Raw genomic sequence first — 21,088 nt, forward strand, 5'->3', positions numbered from 1 at the left:
ATTTTTCCCTTCAGAAAGAAGTTTTACTCTAAAGCTAGCTTCTTTTGTGAGAGCAGCAGTCATGGGCTTCCTCCGAGTGCAGCACTGGTATATTTTTCAGTTTAGTGCAGCAAGCAAACTCCTTCTCTAATCTGAATGGAATAATGAAATGTCTGAGCTATTTCAGTCTTGCTGTTCTTTTGGGGAAACAATTATCAGCTATGTGATACCATATTGCATTCATCTAGAAATTTTCTCTAGCTGACATTTCCAGGATGATTTTCCTTATGACTTTACTTACAGCAAATTAGTAGTTATCAATTTGATCTTGATTTTAATCTTTCACCAAATTAGATTTCCAGTGATGTGACAGATCTAATGCTCATTATATGTGAATATTTCAGCACATACGCGTAAAAGCAGCCATGTGTTTAAATCTTGTTTCTACTGGCCAGCATTCATCATCAGTTTATTCAAAATAAAATCTAAATGTTAAATACAGATTTTGTTCTCTCCTACATTTTCATGCAATATAGTTGTGGAAATTGCCTTTGCCATTAGCAACAAAATCGTTCTGCTATGGTATAAAGGAATCCACCTTGATAAATGTTGTGAAATATTTAAAGCTACTTGCATCATGGATATGCTAAAAAAACTTCAGAAAAACAGCAGAGTGGGAGTTTCTTGTTTATTTTTTTCAGCAAGCCAAATAACCTCAGATAAAAGCTACGTAGACCCACCTGAAATGTTTAATATTTATAATTTAACGGTGTATGTAGAGCTTGAGTGCCTTCATTTTCTGGTTTGTTCAGCATGTTTTTAGAAAAGTATCGAATAAATAGGTTTAATTTTTACATGATACTGAGTGTATTCAGCTTGCATGGATTTCCATGGGAGTTTAAGAACTCAGTGGAAACAAACTCTTTTTCTTTAATTGAAAGTTAATTCATTAAAATATTAATTATTGGTATTCTTTCATACTACATAATTTTTTTAATCACTCTGCTGTGTGATTTTCTGCCAACAGATGGGCTAGTTGACTGCATGGATCCTGACTGCTGTTTGCAGAGTTCTTGCCAAAACCAGCCTTTCTGTCGTGGACTACCCGATCCCCAAGACATTATCAGCCAAAGCCAGCAGTCACCATCTCAGCAAGCTGCCAAAGCATTTTATGACCGGATCAGTTTTCTCATCGGAACAGACAGCACTCATGTCATACCTGGGGAAAGTCCTTTTAATAAGAGGTGAGCATGACTCATCATTTACTCATGAATACAAAAGAAACTGAAGAGTATGTGAGATTCACGTTTAGGAGAACATCCACCGTGACTGCAAATTTCATGGCATGGTCTTTCAGCAGAGACATTTTCTCTTAAAATATCAAAGTGCTTATTTCGTCTTATTTCCTGCAAAATACAAATTGCCGGTACCAGTAGGTTACAGAAGGTACTTGCCATGCTTAATACCTGTATTCTAACGGGGCACTTCATTAATGATTAAATAAATCTTTATTTAACCAGTTGATTTGGGCTAGCACAGTTGGAAGTACATCAAAGCAATGAAAACACTTCAAAAGGAAAAGCAAAGCTGCACTTTTTAAACTGAGCTCAGTAAATAATATAAATTATGAATTAATGTAATAGAACTGTTAAGTGCACGACAGTATAATTGCATAAACTATTTGACTGGTGCTCTACGAAGCAGTAATGACCTAAAATAAACCAGCAACAGGAAGCAGGTGTCTGGAATCTCACTGAGTGAAGGAAGATGATTTACACTAGAACTACTGTGTCTGCAGTAATTTAACAGCGTTAATGTGTTTGGGCACAGCAGTTGATTAAAAGTTGTTGCACAAATGTTCCTTATTGCTCTTATAAATTTTGTACTTCATAGTCCCTGCAGTTTTACAGATTGCTTTGATACTAATTGAAAAGTACATTGTTCTTTAAGAGTCTGCCAGAGGTATGACTTACAGTGGGAACATCTAGAGTTTATAAGTTCTTAAAATTCTTAAGTGAATTTCTGGTCTTAGCAACTTAGTACATAGAAAATGAACCAAAGTAAAATCAACAATATTGAAACAAAATTATTATCTGTAGATTTCGAGGCATTTGTTTACACAGTGTAAATTATGTGAACTTGTAAAAGGGCTAGAGTCTCAGGAATGTAGAGATGTGGGTGTGCGTTCACTCTGCTAGCTTTTATTCATTCAAAAGAGAATGAAAAAAAGCCAATTTGTAATTTGATTCTGCATCTTTTTCAGTCTTGCATCTGTCATAAGGGGCCAAGTATTAACTGCTGATGGAACGCCACTCATTGGAGTCAACGTCTCCTTTCTCCACTATCCAGACTATGGATATACAATCACTCGCCAAGATGGAATGTAAGTTCCCTTTGAAGCACTTCTAAGTCATAAAGACAGCAAAGGTGTTACTGAAGAGCTGCTTGTAAAAATAATATAATAATAAAATAATGGAAACAAAAGACATGAAAAAGTGATTGACTGCAGTTGTACTTTGTACATTCTTCAAATGTAAAACGTGCTGATTATGTACTTTAGAAGTGAAGGACTTGCTTAATTTAAATGCAGCATCCCAAACTCTCTATTGTTTTAGTGCAGTATTATGTAATATAATTTAACTGATCTCTCCATTGTTCCCAGTAGAGCCATTCTGCCTTCAGAGCAGTACAATGGAATGAAAAATCAATCCATAAAATGGAGGCTGTTGATGGCTTTAGGAATTTGCTGACTAGCTAGCCCTGTTGTTTTTGTTCATTTTTTTCCTAGGTTTGACTTGGTAGCAAATGGTGGTGCCTCTCTGACACTGGTGTTTGAGCGATCACCCTTCCTGACACAGTATCACACAGTATGGATTCCCTGGAATGTCTTTTATGTCATGGATACCCTGGTTATGAAGAAGGAAGAGAATGACATTCCTAGTTGTGATCTGAGTGGGTTTGTAAGGCCAAACCCCGTTATCGTGTCATCACCTTTATCCACCTTCTTTAGAATTTCTCCTGAAGATAGTCCTGTCATCCCAGAGACACAGGTAAAGTGTGCTTCAAACAGAGAGCATTTTATCACAGGCTCGTATTAAGGACCCATAATGAAAAGAGTGGAAACTGCTGTTGAAAAATAAATAATTCTGTCTAAGTGCTAAGAATTTGCAACGTGATTATTGTCAGACCAATTTATTTATTCTATGGCATGATTTTTAACATTTCATCTCAGGGGAAAAAAAAAGTAAGAAAGCTTAATGTACACCAGTGTCTGTTTTTATATTTGTTTGCATCATTTAATTTACAGAATGTCTTCAGCAGTCAGGCACTGGCACATCAAAATAGAGACACTATAGTACATCCGAGTTTTTTCACTGCCTTCTTGTTAAAAGTGCACCTCAGAAACTGAAAAAGAAAGGTGTTTTTCCGCTGTGTCTGAAAGACCCATACAGTTCAATTTATCTGTTTAGTTGTAATAAATAGCATGACACTCAGATTTTTGTAAACTAAAAGAACTCTCTGTAACACTGAGGACAGACTTACAAGCCAATGAGCATGTGTGCTAATCTATTTCTTCAGAATTTTAATACTGAAAGTAAGACTTAACATCAAGACCTTGCTTTAAACAGATAAAGCTGCAGCTGGAATGTTTTTTTCTCAAACACAGATGAATTAAATTCCTCTGTCTCAAATAACTAATCACTAATATCATCCTCGTGAACTCTTAAAGCAGAGTTGCATGTCAATAAGTAATATTTATCTCATTATTGATTTATGATAAAACGTGTCATAGTGAGACAGCAGTCTTTCTGCCTCCCTCTTTCTCTGCCTCTTCTTTCTCTCTTTTTCCCTCCCCCACCTTCACAATGTCATAATTACATAGGGCACTCTTTTTCCCATTCACCAAGAAATGTCATGTCTCTTCAAGGGAAGCATAGAAAATGTATTCAAATGTTTTCATGCAGAGCTCTTAAGAAAAGAGCAAAATCATTAAGCAATTCATGGTAGGAGCAGGTTTAAAGTAAAGATGTAAGGAAATTACAACTAAACACTCATACAAATCTAGACTGTGCTAGAAAATTGTTGCTTTTATCCTCACTATCATTTCTGTGCCTTTGATAGTTGCAAGTCAATTAAAATAAAGTATTTGCAAAACACAGTCCACTGAAAAACAGCTCTGATTTACTTGTTTTGGCAACAGATGATAGATTCAGTTCCTGAAGTGATTAAAAATGGTTTAGATAATGGGGTATAAATCAAGAAAAAAGTAATCATAGAAGAATGTCAGAAAATACATATTTTCAAAAAACGTTTGTAGTGTCTAAGTAAACAAGTCATTTCATGAGCAGTGGGACTAATGAAGTCTGGATTCCTACTAATTCCCACCCATTGCTATAATTCCAGCTATCTGCTACATCCAGTCCTTCCCCCACAGACTGGGTTCAGCCTTTTTCTCATGGGAGTACCAACCTGACTACTTCTTCCTTACCTGAACCCTTTTTTTTTTATGAACCCTTTTGAATTGTCTTTAGAGATTTCTACTGTTATATCAAATGTGTTTGAAATTGGCAACCAGGTTCAAAAGTTGTGAGATAAGAGGTGTTACAAGCAGGACTGTTGAGTCAAGCTTATTTCCCTAGAAAACCAGCAGGAAAGAAAGATCATACTTTCAATGGATCCTAGGCAGTTGATGCTGATAGGTTGTTTGTAACGAGGACTGTCGCTATGTATGCAAAAATGTGGTTCCAGTATTGTGTATAAAAAACCATCAAGGAGTATTTTCTTTTCTATTCTTTGCTCATCACACATGTGATCCCCTGCTTCAGCAAGTGGGAGCTGCACAGCCATGGCCTGGGACATATCCCTTTAGGGTCAGGTTCCCCTCAGAAATGCATAGCGCTCAACAGTCTGTCTCCCAAAAAATTCACTACTCTGATAGAAGATGGGTAGAACCAGATTCCATTCAAAACTGTCTGTTCAGCCCTGGAGGACCTGCTGTAGATATTCTCATAAAAAATTGTCAATACCAGTTTAAAGTGTAGGAGACTGGATGAAGGCCCAGAGAAAGAAACCCATGTTCCCCATGTTCCTTCAGTCAGTATTAGTCACCCTGTTTGTGTGGTGTGACAGCACTCACTGTCACATACTACAGGAGCAAATGATGTGCTGCTGCAATCATCATCCCTTGAAGTGCTTCATCACTCCTTGGACATAATGTTTCCAAAAGAGTGTATGCAGTGGCTTATGAATTCCAAATTGATAAGAGGGGGAATTAAAGTCTCTACTGAAGAAGCAGCACAAAAGAAAACTGAAAAAAGAAGGCAAGCAAGGGGAAAGAACAAATGCAGTGTGTAAAGGGGTAGTCACGAACTCAACAGATCATTACTCAAGAGGGGTGATAATAAATAATGTTAACTAAATTTGGACTACTTGGACATGACTTTATCTACTCTCACTTGCAAGTTAGCACGCTCTACCTAGATGTAACTAGCTGAGATTAATCAGTGTGGAACAAGACAGTAAACTGCATGCAGATGAGGAAGATCAGGTTAATCTGGAACTGCTTATGCGTGTTAGATAATATTGTTGCTGTCCTTTTCATAATATAATAAATATCTGTTTGATGCGTATTACAGTGTGGTCTAGCAGAAACCCCTATGTGAGTCACAAAGAGAAACTCTGATACTGAGTTTTTGAGGCTTTCCTTCTCCTAAACTTCTGTTATCCACTGTTACATACGCTTGCAAGATGCCTTCTGCAGGTCCCAAGCAGCTTGTTTCTGTCACCTCAAGTGTGTGGGAGAATGAAGAATGAAAATATTTCCTTCAAATTTTATGTTCAAGGTTGCCCACTTGTTTTTTTTTTTCCTCTCCCCTGACTTTCTCTCACTACTGGCAATACTATACACCAGAAGTTGGCAAAATTTATTTACCCAGAGGAATTCAAGGTAAAATACAAGTCTCAGTGACTTAATAAAAATTATTGTTTGTAAATTTGGGTGGCCCAATTTTCAGCAAATAAATTAACCAATTTTATCATTTAAACAGAGAGTATAATAGGTTGTCTAGATATTCCAGTATTACATGGATGCTGCATTCTAGTTCTACTTAGCTAAAATCTCCAGAACTTCTAGTTTGTACTCAGAAAAAAATTGACATTAATCTGGGAGCCAAATATCTCCATTTATGCATCCTTGTTTTACAGCGTGTTTTCTGGTTTTCTTCTCCTTTACTTTCTGTTTGAGATTTTATATACACCTCTTGATTTATTATTTTATGGACACATTTTTAGGTTTCTACATGTGTATGGATTTTTGCTATCCTTCTTCTCCATGGTATCTCATCAATGTTTTTATGTCTAGAAAAAAAAAAGTATTTTTTCCCTTTGTCATTTCTCCTTGCTTTATATTGTTAACTCAAGGTTATTTCTTTACAGTTTTATTGAAAAGCCTCATTTCCAGGGAAAGTCTCTTTTTAAAAGGAAGATATTTTTCCATCTTGAGATAAGCAGTTTAAGCTTCTACTTAAATAAGTATAATTCTAGTACTCCTTGGTCTCAACCTTTGTGTAATAGTGGTAGTTGCAAATATCTACCTGTATCTAAAAATGCCATTTTCACTGTCTCAAACCAAGATGATGTTATATTTTAATGCAGCAGTTCAGTTGTTATTTCTTGTCAAAGAACCTTTTTCTGACATTAGGACTGAAGTTTGCACTCATTTGTGAAATTTGTTCTCAAATCCTCTACTGAAGTTGCTCATTTTGCCAAAAAAAAAAAAAAATAGAATCATAGAATGGTTTGGGTTGGAAGGGACCTTAAAGATCATCTAGTTCCAACCCCCCTGCCATGAGCAGGGACACCTTCCACTAGACCAGGTTGTTCAAGGCCTCATCCAACCTGGCCTTAAATCATGGCACTGCAGCAGGAGTTTTTCCACCTAATTGAATTAAATTCCTTATTCAGAGTTCTTAGTACCATCAGAGCATGTCACCTGAATCATATTATGTTTTGGAGCAGGAAAGCACTCCAGAGCCTGGATAGCTTTATCCCTGCTGGCCACAAGCGATGAGGAGCCCTGCAGAATTCATATGACTCAGTCACCAGCTTGAACTCTCAAGACAACAAACTCTGTCCTTGTGAAAATTGAGAAAATTTAACCTTTAGGTTAAATATTTCATAGCTGTCTTTCCAAGAAGCTTGATCATCCATAAATAAAATGTCAACTGCTAGAATTTGGTGGTTGAGCTATAACTCAGTCCCCTAAGGGTATCAGCCTTTCTGAAGGTAGTTTGATACTCCATCTGGAAAAGGTAAAATACAGACAGCTTGGTTGTGTTGGCGATTCCTGATTCCACTTTTATACCCAGTGACTTTTCTGATTGCTTTACAATTGATGTGTTGTCATGGCTCCCATAGGATGCTGTCTGCTGTGCCTGATGATTTCACTTTTGGGATGATCATTAAACTGTTTCATTCTCTTTGTAATGCTTGGTTCTGGGGGAGAGATTGAGATGCATAACCTTACATCTACATTTCTAAACTTCTCAAGAAAATAAGTTACTACAAGGGATGTTTTATGGATAGAAGGAAGTTACAAGTCAGATTTCCAGCAGATATTTGAGGCTTCTGCAGAAAATAATAATAGGCATTCAGCTTTTGTTTTAAACCTCACTGAGAACTGCGTGAGTGTCCTAGTTTCTAATTTGGTAGTAATCCAAATACACAGTGGAATTTCTTGGAAATTGAAACTTCAAGGTGTCCTCTTTATTGCCTCTTATCTCAGCCAAGAGTACTGGAAGACCACCTAAGTGTTTAACGCTGCTCTTGCACAGTTGTGGTTGCAAAAGAAGCAATGGTCTTAACAGGAGACCGGTGAAGTCCATTGAATTGTGTCCTATTACAAGGATATTATTTATTTTTCTCCTCTCCTAGTTTTAATGTGCAGTATATGATAGTCCTGCTGATGTCTTGAGGAGGAATTTGTCTTTTGTTCCTAGGTGGTTTGTGTTTTTCCTTCAAAGTCTTAGGAAAGGAATATGTTCACAATCACTTATCTCTCTAGACAGAGGAGGTTTTGTTTGTGTAGAAAAGATTTGCTTGTTCTCTGCCTTAGATACTGTGCATATATTGGACTGCGGGAAAGCAGGCTAGATTTACAAACAGAAATGATGCCACTCTCACCTCCTTCCAAGTGATGGTACTGCTTGTCATTTCTTCTCAGTGATGGTAGGTTTTTAGTGGGGGGAAAGAAAGAAACAGTCAAAGATTTAAGAATTAAGAATTTTAAAATCTGAATTTAATTTATCTAGTGTCTTCCAATTCCTCCTTTACTTCCTACACTTCTGTTATAGTCTTAATGGAGAAGAAGTTGCGTGCCTACATATATCAGATGTAAACAACCATTCATGCCAGACAATAAGTCAAAATACTATTTCTGATGTTTTGTTACTGTTATTGGGAAGGAGATAGACATAATTAATACTATGCAAATCTTTCTTTATATCCCAGCAAAAGTGCTAGCATAGAGGATGATGTAGCACCTGTTGCCCTCCTCAAAAGCATAAACCACAGTATTTGACCCTATTCAACACAGTTGTTTAAAAGTAGTGTCTGAGGATTTATCTAACCTAGAGAGCTAACTCAGCACTTACTTAGTAGCCAACTTTTGATTCCACTGAGGTCTTAAGCCACATATTTGTGACATTGTGACAGTGGTCTCCCTGAAGTCTGCTTTTCACTAATATTAGTGTTCGGTCTTCAGACTTCAAGACTAGGAGACAGGAAAGTAAAATAAAGCTTTCCAAATTTACTTCACCAAGAGTGCTCCTTGGACACCACCTGGGCTTGTGCTTCAGTGTCCCTTGCCCTCTCTTCCCACCAGAGAAATATTATCTTTATAAATGTATCTAGATACTTTTTTCTTTTTTTTTCTTTTTCTTTTTTTTTTCCCAGTAAGCCAGGATGCATGGTAGCTCTTCACCTGAAGTGCAGGCGCTCAGTGTTTATGTCCTGACTGCAGTATAGGACAGTATAGGCTGTCTTCATCCATGTTACGCAGAAACCTTTTGCATCCATCCATCACCACAAAAAGTCCCCAGCTCAGAGGAAAAGACAGGGCAGAGGAGGGTAGGAACCTTTTAAAAATGAAATTGAATCATTGCACCTCTCTGAAATGAGAAAGTGGTGAGCTGATGTCTGAGTAGTGAATATTGATTAGGAAATATGGAAAAGCTTTCCCTGAGGCATCCTACTTATCTATCTTCGAAATAAATGGAAGAATGCTCTAGTTTAAAGTATTTACAATCCACGGGTAATGCAAATGATAAACCACCTAAAAGTCCTTCCTGCTCCTACAGGAGCAATTAGACTTCCCAACTCAAATGTGAAGCTTTGTGGTGCTTAGAGGCTCAGCTGCCTTTATTATGTATCCATAGCTGGGACATGGGTGGCAGCATAAGAAGGGGCTGTTTTCACTTAGATGAAAGATGCTTTTTTGCCTTTTTTGGAAAAAGCAGTTGCAAATGTTTTCCCTGTCCTGCATGCTTCCTTTTCCCCCACAAAAATAAAGGAGAGAGCTTTGAAATCCTTCAGCAGAAAGTATCAGCTAAGTAGCTTCAGTATAAGAAAGAGTTTAGATTTTGCTTTTCAGAAAAAAAGGTGAAATGTTATTTATTTATCTATTTTTTTACATTATTAAATGAAGGTCAGATTGAGATGATATCTCCTAATGGATTGTCATGTAGCATCATGTCAGGCCTCCTTTTATGATAGCTGCATTGTTCTGTTTCATTTCAAAATCATTCAAATACTGTATTTTTTTCTTACCAATGCATAGGTACTTCATGAAGAAACAACAATACCAGGAACTGATTTGAAGTTATCATACTTAAGCTCCAGGGCTGCAGGATATAAATCTGTTCTGAAGATTACTATGACCCAATCTGTTATACCATTTAATTTAATGAAGGTTCACCTTATGGTGGCAGTGGTGGGAAGACTTTTCCAAAAATGGTTCCCTGCATCCCCAAATCTGGCTTACACTTTCATATGGGATAAAACTGATGCATACAACCAGAGAGTCTATGGATTATCTGAGGCTGTTGGTATGTGTATTACAGAGCTTTTTTAATTTTTACTGTTGTCTTGAAAATAGAGAAGCACATCTTAAGTACTTGTATCCATGAAGTAGAAAATGTTTAGCAGAATAAGATGAGAAATAACAATTGATATTAAAATGTATTAGAAAATCCTAATGTAAACATCAAATTACAAGAAAAAAATTTCCTTCAAAAGGAAAAAGAGACCACAGTCATTTTTCACTTCTAGTTCTTCCCAAAAAAGTAGCCTAATAATACAGTATGGTGTTTAGTCTGCATGCTCCTTGTACTTTAAAGCACAATAGCATTCTGACATACTTCACAAAATGGCTTTCTTCTGTACCTGTCCTAATCCACTTACTGTTATAACTAAAATTATTTTAGTAACCCAAGAATACTTTTTAAAGGACTTTGGAATTCTGTTTAGTATTTTCAATACATCTAAGGAAGCCATAGGGATTTTCAGGTAGCCTGGGAGAGCAGAAAAAAGTATGTAGCTTAAGGAAATCACATTCTTTAAACTCTTCTTCTGAACACGATCCTATACTTAATGGGGAAATTTATTGTTATTTCAGTGTCTGTAGGTTATGAATACGAGTCTTGCTTGGATCTAACCCTCTGGGAAAAGCGGACTGCCATTTTGCAGGGTTATGAACTGGATGCCTCCAACATGGGCGGCTGGACATTAGATAAACATCATGTATTGGATGTTCAGAATGGTAAGGAGTTCATTTTCTTCTTGCTAATTTTAATACTCAACTGCCCTGCCTTTTAGATGTCACACTGTAATTTTTTCCAAATGTTTGCTTTGTTATTTTAAAAAAGGAAATTATAGGATGTTTTGCATATGTTAAATGTTTTAAGCTTTACAGTGTGTGTCATGTTTCTTCATCCTATAAATACGTACACATTAATAATTTAATCTAACAGGGTCAGCCTGTGTTAGATATGCTTACCAAAATCTCCAACCCCAAAATTTTGAAATTTATTTTTAAAAATTGAGCGATGCTAAGGAGATGCTATTTCTAAAGCAATTGTAGGTGTCAGCATTGTTACTGGGATTAACTGTTTGTATGTTAACTGTATCTTGAACAATGTTTTCACTTCCAGTTTTCACAATGAGTGAAAGTTAAACAGCAATAAGAGACATTCCTGACAAACTGAGAGCTCTTCACTCCCAGTATTAAATCCCTCATTTATACAGGAGATGTTCCCCTTCATATCATGATATCCCTAGCCCCAGCATGATTGCTCATGGGAGCAGTTAGCACATGGGTACCATCTCTTCTGGAGGATGAGCACTCATTTACACTCTCCTCTTGTTTAAATCCTTAATCTGAGTTAATCCTTCCTGGGCTGCTGTGATTGGCTCAGACAGGACAGCAGGTGATGAGTGATGCTGCCTTGAGTCAGTGAGGGCACTTGTGCTCCTTCAGTCACTAGTAAGTGAGTCTTCCTTAATTTCAGTGAAAAGTTGAGGAGCAATACATATTTATAAGAACTGTACCTTGGCACCAAGGTAAATTTGTCCAGTGTGCTACTCAGCAACTGTCTGAAAGGTGCCATGGTAAGGAAACCCCAGATCAATGCTGAACAGGAGGAAATCCAGAAAAATTTGGCTGGAAGCGAGTAAGGAAGGTGAAATAAGCAGAGTCGCATGACTTAAGGTGGGGTTGGTTGCACTGGGTTTTTATGCAAAGGAGGAGCCCAGAAATAATTCAGTGGGAAGAACATAATTTCTGCAGTACCTGGTGTCCCTTGGAGGTCTCCCACTAGTACATGAGCTTATTTTGTGTGCTATGCTAATCACCACCTAAACCAATGCTTCTGACTCATAGAAAAACAGGGTAACTAAATCAAGGGAAAAGGTATCATTGTACCTAATTTAAAATGTCAAAAAAAACCCATGCAAATTATTGTGAGGTAATCCATCTAAAAATGGAAAGAGCTATAATTATAAATATATATATAAGATTGATTCTGTTCACAAGGTAAATTGGTGGTGGCTTTAAATTATGTTCAAGAGTACATTTGACAAGTAATGACTTTTCAAAGTGACGTGTGTCTAATTGAACAAATGAAGTGGAGAGTTGTAATGACAAGGTGGATGAGCTGGAGAAATTTATTCAGAAGAGAGTGCAGACAGTGTTTGTACGGACATCCTGAACTACTGCAGTAAATAGTCTAATGTACATCTTTTAGTCTGTGATAATAGAGGAGAAGTGTGAAGGACCAATTTTTCAAGGTAATGACAGAATAAATCAGGTGCAATAGTGCACTATGCTGACTTGTAGAATTCCTCTGATGAAAATTATAGAACTCAGCTATTTCAGGCAAAATTATGGTGCCATGATTGTCATAAATGATGTAATCATAGGAGAGGGGGTTTCGTATACTGTTAATGCATTCTAGCTTTAACTATTCATGAAAAATGCATTCTCCCTCTTTTGATTTAGATTACTTATTTAGATTACTTGCTGTTAGGTTTCCATAAACCATTTTCATTCTTCCCAATTTTATCATGTATATTGATTTTACATGTATCCTCTCCTAAATTTTATAACATGAAAAAATAGTGAAGATACCTAAAACATTTAAAGAGGAAAACAAAGTCTTTTTTCCCATAAAGAGCAAATTTTGAGGGTGGGGAGAAAAAGAGAAATACATCTGAAATTTCTTCTAAGCATCTCCAAGGAGGAATGTATCTATCAGCCCCAAACTGCCTCTGAAATTCTGGGCACACAATCAATAAAACATGTATCACTCCTAAGTACAAAGTGACATGTGGTTTACATGGATTATACCATGGAAAGACATATTATAATTTACAAGTATAACCATAATAGCTGACCACTTGTAGACTACACCTCGATGGATTCATTGAGAGATATGATAGTGAGGGTCCCGGCAAAATTTTAACACACTCTAAATTCGCACTTTTTTCCCTAAGACTGAAGATTTAACATAAAGCATGCATTTTTCTTCTCAAATTTCCTATGGAGGCTATAAGGAAGAAAAATACTGCTGGCACATTGCTTTGTCTTCACAAAATTATTGTTCCTTTCATGCCTCAAAGGAGAATTAAGTTTAAGAGGCAGGTTTGCCTGGCACCACATTTTTTTTTGTTGTTTTGACATTTTTAATAACTGCCTATAACTGCAGACATGGTATTGAGGCAGACTTTGTTGCCAGAGGTACATTTTTATTGTGAGCTGAGTCTTTTATAATGTAAAATTGAGGCAATCTCCAACTTTTTGAAGTAAGTCTTTAATTAATATTTACAATTTGCAGCAGTAATCCACTTTAGATTACATTTGACATCATATTCATAATTAGTTATAGTAGGACTTTAGGAATACAGTTTGCAAGTACCATTTTTTTCTTTTTTTATAATATATGCACAGTTAGAATTTCAGTCATTTCTGAGGAATTTGAAAACTGAAAGGATTTAAGAAGAAAGACCTTGATTTCAGTCAGTACAGCTTGCATTTCCTCCAACAGGACAATTTTTATTCTGAATTATAACTATTAAGATTATTAATGTTTCAAAATAACAATTGAAAACTTGTTTGGGTTTTAAATGCTGGTATATTTAGTATTTCTACTACATATTGTGGACAAGATCATTTAATGCTTTGTTGTGTATTTTAGTGTGTTTGTGGCTTAAATATAACTCTAAAAGCTTTAATAAAGTTCTCTTACTTGTAGTGAGAAAAATAGGGTGGTAAAGCAATTAAAAATCCATTAAATTCTATTAATCAACTGAAAGAGAATATTTAAAATACTTATGCATCATTTTACATACATATATTCAAAGTTTTTATAAAGTATTTTTTATTTTGTGTTTTTTATATTATCTGCCAGGAATCCTCTACAAAGGAAATGGTGAAAATCAATTTATATCTCAGCAACCCCCAGTTGTTAGTAGCATTATGGGCAATGGAAGACGACGCAGCATCTCCTGTCCAAGTTGTAACGGTCAAGCAGATGGTAATAAATTATTGGCTCCAGTTGCCTTAGCTTGTGGGATAGATGGCAGTCTTTATGTGGGGGATTTCAACTATGTTCGGCGGATATTCCCATCTGGAAATGTAACTAGTGTTCTGGAGCTAAGGTATGTTCTTCTCTCATCTTGGACTTCTAGAGTTGTGAATGACTGTTGCATACTAAAGTATGGAATAGATTTCTGACATTGTATGAGTTAGAGTTTCCAAAACCTTTTAGGAACAAAAAAAGGTGATTCAAAAGGTTTGAATATATTTGAAAAAGTATTTAAAACTGAAATGAAAAAAAAAAATTACCCTGGTAAAATATTTTAGCTATGTAAATCTAAGGTGTGAGAATTTAATCTACCCAAAGTAATTATTCTGTGGACTTTAAGAGTTAACCTACATAGTCAACATGAGTGGCCAAACACAGTTATTCATCACTTCACTAATGATAAGATGTAGATGTTACCTTCTTTACATCTTTTAACATCCTTTCTGAATGTTTTTCTAATAATGTTTTTCTGTTCTTTTTTACTTGCTCCCACCAAGAAATAAAGATTTTAGACATAGGTAAGCATTCCTTAAAGAAGATTTATATTTTTCTAACTGTTCTTTTTTCTTTCTTAACAAATGAATGCTTATAATGGAGAAGTCATTCCTGAGATGTATTATTAGAAAAGAGGAGTATTTTTCAAAAATAATGAGTTCATATGTTTTAGTTATGTCAGCTGTCAGGCTGTATCATCCTTTCAAATAAGAGTTCCTTTTTTCTCATCACTCTCTGTCCACAGTCAGACTTCTTTTTTATGCTTCTCTATGCCCACCTTTGCTGGCCCCTTGTCTCTGCTCATTCCTATTCCTTGCTGGCAGCACTTTTGCTGATCCTATCAAAACTCATTCATTAATCAGATACTCCAAATATGATGAGAATGGCATATAAGTAATAAAATTATAAAGGTATCAAGTGAGTTCATTTCATTAGCCTTTTGATGTTGAATCTTTTCAGGCTCACATTTAACAGATTTGTTTCTTTAAAGGTAAACTTCTCTTAATAATAAAAATTGAAATTGTCTCATAATAACACAGCTCCAGGAGTTAAGATTTTAAAGTACACCAAGATTCATAAGACTGGTTATAAAAAAAAAATAGTAATCAGAAGGATTGTAGTACAGCATTCATCCTGGCATTGCTACAATAGTGGCAAGAACAGAAGAGAAAAAGATGGATGCTTAGAACTGCTTTGCCACAGCAGCCAGTGCTGATAAGGATACAAAAACAGAGTTATGCTAAAATCTTGTTGGATGCATGAAACCCTGCAAGACTTGGTGGTAGAACTGCTAAGTACAGGGCTTAGCAGCCCCACTGGTCCTTTTCTCTCCTTTTTTGCTGCCAATCGTTTTCCTTCCTTGTTTTTAAACAAATCCCAGAGAGTCATATCTCAGTTCTCCTTTTTTTTTTTTTTTTAAATTCACTTTGCTTTGGACATAGTTCTTATGAGGAAGGGTTTTATGTTTAAAGATAGGTTTCAAACATGTTAGGCAAAAAATTCCATGATTAAATAAGGTGCTTGCATCGCACTAATGATCAGAATTGGGAGTTGATGCACAGTTCAGCTGGTTTTACATTATTTCCCACGTGTGACTCCAAGGCAGTCTCTTCTACTTGGCGGTTTTACTTTTTCACTATTACATTTAATTTGCATTTGTTCCACTACTCTTAAAGGAATTATATCCCTTATGGTATCACCAAGTTGTGATTGCAGCTGGGTAAGACATTGTCTTGGCAAATGTGTGGAATATTAAATAATACACAAAATGGGAATTTGGAAAGGACAAAGTGGATTAAGGAATGGATGCATAGTGAGGTTTGTTTTCCTGTGATTTAGTAGTGACGCTCTCTCCTGTCTCTGGCAGAACTGTAGTCACAGGCTCAACTGCAGCGTTGCAGAAACTAGATCACTGCATGTCAGAAAAGTTGGTGAGGGAGCAGCACATTGAAGCTTTTCTCCTTTATTCATGCCTACACATGCAGAAGCTCCAGGTAGCAAAATTGCAATCATACTGCACAAATTAGTGTAACAGCATTTTCATGGACCTTTGTAGCAGCTATGAAGTGGGGGTTTCTCCTGAGGCAGAAGGAGATGTAGAGGACCGTGCAGAACTGGCTCTAAAGGAGCAGCTGTGGAGCCAGTGGGCAGGAGGTGTGGAGCCCACTGTGCAGCCTGACACCGTCTACTACGAGTTTGAGTTTTCTCTCCCATTATAAAATGTTTTCCCAGTGTCCACTCTTAGCCTTACGGATTTGCTGCTTGTGGCTTCCTAAAACAATAGTGACATATTTATGCTTAATATCCCCTGACAGCTTTTTATTCTATTAATTTAACTGATTTTTATTTAACCCATGTAAACTTTTAGGATCCACCAAATCCTGTGGGCATGGGTTCCCTAGCTTAAGGACAAACCTTGAGACCAAATAGCTTCTTTTGCCTGTGTGAAGTTGTGCAGAGCCCTGTGAAATGCTGAGGAGATTTCTATTTAAGTTGCAGTTTGGAAAACAGCCCTTGACAGACCACTTTGCAATATATAATTACTAGGTAGTGAAACTAAGAAAATGCACTAAAATAACCATTCCCCAAGTAAAACTAATGAGCAAGTCTAAATACTAGTTCAGATCAATTATCTAGTCAGGCATTCCACTTTCCTCACCTATAAACACAGTACTCCAGCACAGAGGGTGATGTGGCTCCCACCTCAAGGAGCCCATACTCTAAATTAGAGAGACATTGCAGATCAAATTTATCCTCTCATGTACCAGTGACCTAACATTCTTTCAGTCTCAAAGCTAAACTGGTATCTGAATACACACTGCTGCCTGTGGGTGATTAATGCTGTTAGGCGTTCATGGAAGAATTAATTTTTAGAAGGACTTTGAAGACAGGGAGGTCATTTGTAGGCTATGGTGGTATCCCAGTTGTAGGCTATGGTGGTATCCCAAGTCCGTAGAGAGCCAGAAAAAAGTTTAGCAAAACTTAGAAACAGCTTTGAGGGTATATAGTTTAGAAGGCACAGAGTGAATGGGAGAGAGGGGGACACTGAAGCAGGAAGAGTATTTTTTTTAAATTCTCGCATGGAGAGTAAAGCAGGTGATCTGACAGCTGAATTAAAAGATCAGTGTAAGTAAGATAAAATTGTGCAGTGGGAAATGGATCACTACAGCTCTGTGCGCGCGTGTGTGTATCTGCACACGTGTGTGTGCACTTTGGATTCGAAGCACTCTTGCTGTTATTTGGGGTAGACAGAACAAGTTAATTTATAGTCATTTGTCTTTACAGGAGCCCATATTAGTATGTAACTGCATGGTTTTTAGAGCTACTGACAGCAGTTAGGCGATACTGAATGAGTTCAGGAGTCACTGACTGTAGATTTTACTTCTTTGTGCTCGTTGTTATTGCAGGAAGGCAGAAGCTTAGTATTATTTCAAGCTACAATGAAATAGAATAAACTCTGTGCAGCTTTCCAGCTGATGGCTGCTTAACCCTATACTATTTTTGAGATCTTCATAGTGTGTTTAGATGTTTTCTGACTAGAAAATAAATGTGGTTTTCACTGGACAGTTTTTCAGCTCCTCAAACTGTGTCTTGCTAGCGTGAATTAATGCGCTTTTTTTCTATCAATTAAAGCTACCTCAGCTTTTACCCTTCACTTGAAAAGAAATGCTGAAGTTTAGCCTGTAGTGTTATCTCAGAAAGGAGCCTTTACACATATACGTGTAACAGACTGGAGAGTTTATATTGATTCAATAATAATATCCTATGCATTCACAAACTTTGGAAAGTACTTTTAGTAAAATGAGAAAATATCCTTGAAAGATCAGCTGTATTTTTTTGTTTTGATGAGGATACATTACTTACTATGAGAACTCATCCCAAAGATGACCTTTTTCATTTTTGTTGGAATTAATTAAAACATAGAAATGTTTTCATATTTATGAAGAAAACAGCTTTTCAAATTCTTTTTAGAAAGAAATAATTGTGTTAGGCATAAATTATTCAGTTACTGATGACTCTTTATCCCAATAATTGAAAAATATGATGGAGGCAATGTTAGATGAGATATAGAGAAACACTTTAATTTAGATTTTAGTAGTATCAGAAAGGACTTTATTTTAAATTACAATGAAATAAAATTTAATTGCACATTTCACATTTTGCAATGTGTTTATATTTGAAGTTTCTGCTAAGTTTCTTAGAGACCAAAGTAATCATGTGAATGAGTATAATTTAATTTGCAGTCTATGGAGGTATAAGTAATTTGTACACTACACAGTGATCATATTAAATGATTTCTGCATAAACTAAGTTTTCAAAAATACCTTTCAACCATTTAGTACATTGGCAATAATAGATTCCTAACAGACAGAAGTTTAAAGTAAGCCTACATTTAATTGTTTTCAGACATGCTGTACAACACTTAGCTCTATAGCAGAGCTTTTTAAGAGGTGCGAACCACTGTGTATTTGATTTCATTAGTCTGCTTCACTTGGTTTCTTCATTATGAACCAGCATATTAGAAGTCTTAAAATCAAAGAAAATCCTATTTATGCAACACATTTTTTCTGTGTTTTTGTAATTGGATAGCTATAAAAATCTGTCCCTGCTGAAAGACATAATTTGTTCACAAGTTGTTCGTGTTGGTATCTTGTTGCTTTTTCCAAGAGGCAGTACATAAAAATGTGCTAACATTAGCACAGTGACGTATTTACAAAACGTGAGGTATAGCATTCTGCAAACAGATGTTTGGCTATCACCAAGACTGGTAGATCTGTTTAAGCAGCGCTTTTGCAAACATCAGAAGTGGGACTGACTGTTCCAACACTCTGCTTCAATCCATTAGGAGAGAGTCTGAAATTACCTCCTGTATTTACATGACCTTATTTCAGTTCTTCATGCCATAAATTAGGTCAGCAATCCCAACTGCAGTGGGTTAAGTTTCTCCATCATAATATATCAACCCAAAAGGTACTCTCCAGGGCTGGTTTTTCCACCAGCAGGAGAGAAAAGATAGTAATTCTCAATTATTCTCAACAGTGGAGAGACAAAATGTACATTTCTGGGAAAACGGTTAGCAATGTATATTTTCACTGTAATCGAGACGGTGTTGGCATAGTTAGCAGTTTTGTGCCAATGTGTACAGTTATTTGAAATACAACTCTGTGTTAAGAAGAACGGAAAAGCTCTGCTCAGTGCTTTGGTGGAAAAGATGACATTTCCTAATGCATTAAATCATGCGTATCATGTCTTTGAAAGCAGTGGATTAAACAAATACTTATGAAGGATATCTTATCTCTTGCCTATGAACTAATAAGATGAACTCTGCCTTATCTGTTTATGAATTATATAAACCATGTGCCCCAGCAGCCTTATAGAAATCATAATAAAACAGATGGGCTGATAACAGCAACAAAGTGTAAGCAGGAGTTTGGGTCCTGCTGCAAAGTTTGGAGTTGGATGAAGCCTGGGAGCTTTTAGACTTCAGTATTTTGATTTGGCCTATTACAGACAGGAGCTGTCTCTAATTACACCGCACAGGACGGGCCTCTGAGCATCACAAACAAAATGGATTCTCTGTCCCAAAAGAATGCGTAGTCTAGATTGGACTGCCTGTGACACAGGCACGAAATGTGAACCAGGAAAGGTTTTGGGGCCATAACCTGTGCTATTTATGCCTAGAGCATCACCATTAACTATTTATGCATTACTGCACACTGCATATGAACTAAAGCCTTTCATTCTTGATCCAAAGTTAGGTGCAACTAATTACAGCATATGCAATATTTAATTCCATTTTACAGCAACAACCCAGCTCATAGATACTACCTCGCAACTGACCCCGTGACAGGAGATTTGTATGTTTCCGACACAAACACGCGCAGGATTTATCGGCCCAAGTCACTCACGGGTGTGAAAGACCTGACCAAAAACGCTGAGGTAATAGGAGGAACAGGGGAGCAGTGCCTTCCATTTGATGAGGCAAGGTGTGGTGATGGAGGCAAGGCGGTGGAGGCAACTCTCATGAGCCCTAAAGGTAAAAAGAGTTATCCCTCCGTAACTTTCAAAATAATATGGAAGTTTGGAGCTGGGGGTGTTATAGTGTTTAACTACCGAACCCAGTAGTTGGCTCAAAAATGTTTTGAGTAATTTTTTCCAACTGGAAAGACCATTGAGGCAGAGAGCTACAGGGTACCTGGGTTGATTTTTTAGGAAATGTTTGGCTTTCATGGTTATTGAGCATTTTTAAATGCTCATTTAGACTACATGTTTTTCAGGCAATGGTGAAGATTTAAAATCAGTGTAGCTTTTGGTTTCCCTTCACCCATTTTTCAAGTTAATTTAAAAGCTAAGCCCTTCTCAGCATACTCTCCAATGAACAGCAAATGCGATCGATTGGAGTAGGTTTCATACTGAACGTTGGTTTATTATGCAAAATATGCTTACAAGCTGCTTTACTATCTACTGCCTAAGATAATATATTCTACCCTTAATTTCCAGTAGATACATACCACTTATGCCCTTAGTTGTGGATAGTACATTCACTGCTAGTGCAAAAAGCGAATTTTTATTCTCTTCACTTAAGGAATAGCAATCGACAAGAACGGGTTAATCTACTTTGTTGATGGGACCATGATCAGAAAAGTGGATCAGAACGGAATAATATCCACTTTGCTTGGCTCCAACGACCTGACCTCTGCACGACCTCTGACCTGTGATACCAGCATGCATATCAGCCAGGTACTTTTTAGCTGCTGCTAATTTGGAAAGCTGAGCTGGGGCTCAAAATGCAAATACAGCTTTCTTGACCCTTAAAACTGGGTGGAGTGTGTAATGGATATTTAACAGCAGAATTTGGGGAGAATGAAACCTATTCCAAGGGCATGAATTGCAGTGTGTGCTCTTAGCTATAAATGCTGCTGTATTCAATTTTTCTGCCCATAAAGTTCAGTTTGGTTTAGAACAGCAAAACTATC

General features: G+C 36.7%; 1 protein-coding gene across 1 annotated transcript in view; it reads left to right on the forward strand.

The window, feature by feature from the left end:
- Nucleotides 1-21,088, forward strand: part of LOC104524538 (teneurin-3) — a gene marked incomplete at its 5' end in the record, with an annotated part of 101,367 nt that overhangs the window by 78,779 nt on the left and 1,500 nt on the right. Inside the window, 9 exons of the mRNA XM_010167458.1 lie at nucleotides 1,007-1,223; nucleotides 2,243-2,362; nucleotides 2,768-3,029; nucleotides 9,815-10,082; nucleotides 10,652-10,795; nucleotides 13,941-14,190; nucleotides 14,615-14,635; nucleotides 19,916-20,148; nucleotides 20,698-20,852. Coding sequence (XP_010165760.1) covers nucleotides 1,007-1,223; nucleotides 2,243-2,362; nucleotides 2,768-3,029; nucleotides 9,815-10,082; nucleotides 10,652-10,795; nucleotides 13,941-14,190; nucleotides 14,615-14,635; nucleotides 19,916-20,148; nucleotides 20,698-20,852 — 1,670 coding nt within the window. The remainder of the gene's footprint in view (nucleotides 1-1,006; nucleotides 1,224-2,242; nucleotides 2,363-2,767; nucleotides 3,030-9,814; nucleotides 10,083-10,651; nucleotides 10,796-13,940; nucleotides 14,191-14,614; nucleotides 14,636-19,915; nucleotides 20,149-20,697; nucleotides 20,853-21,088) is intronic.

The sequence above is a fragment of the Antrostomus carolinensis genome, unplaced genomic scaffold, assembly GCF_000700745.2.
Source record: "Antrostomus carolinensis isolate BGI_N321 unplaced genomic scaffold, ASM70074v2 scaffold395, whole genome shotgun sequence".
In the NCBI taxonomy this organism is placed as follows: domain Eukaryota; kingdom Metazoa; phylum Chordata; class Aves; order Caprimulgiformes; family Caprimulgidae; genus Antrostomus; species Antrostomus carolinensis.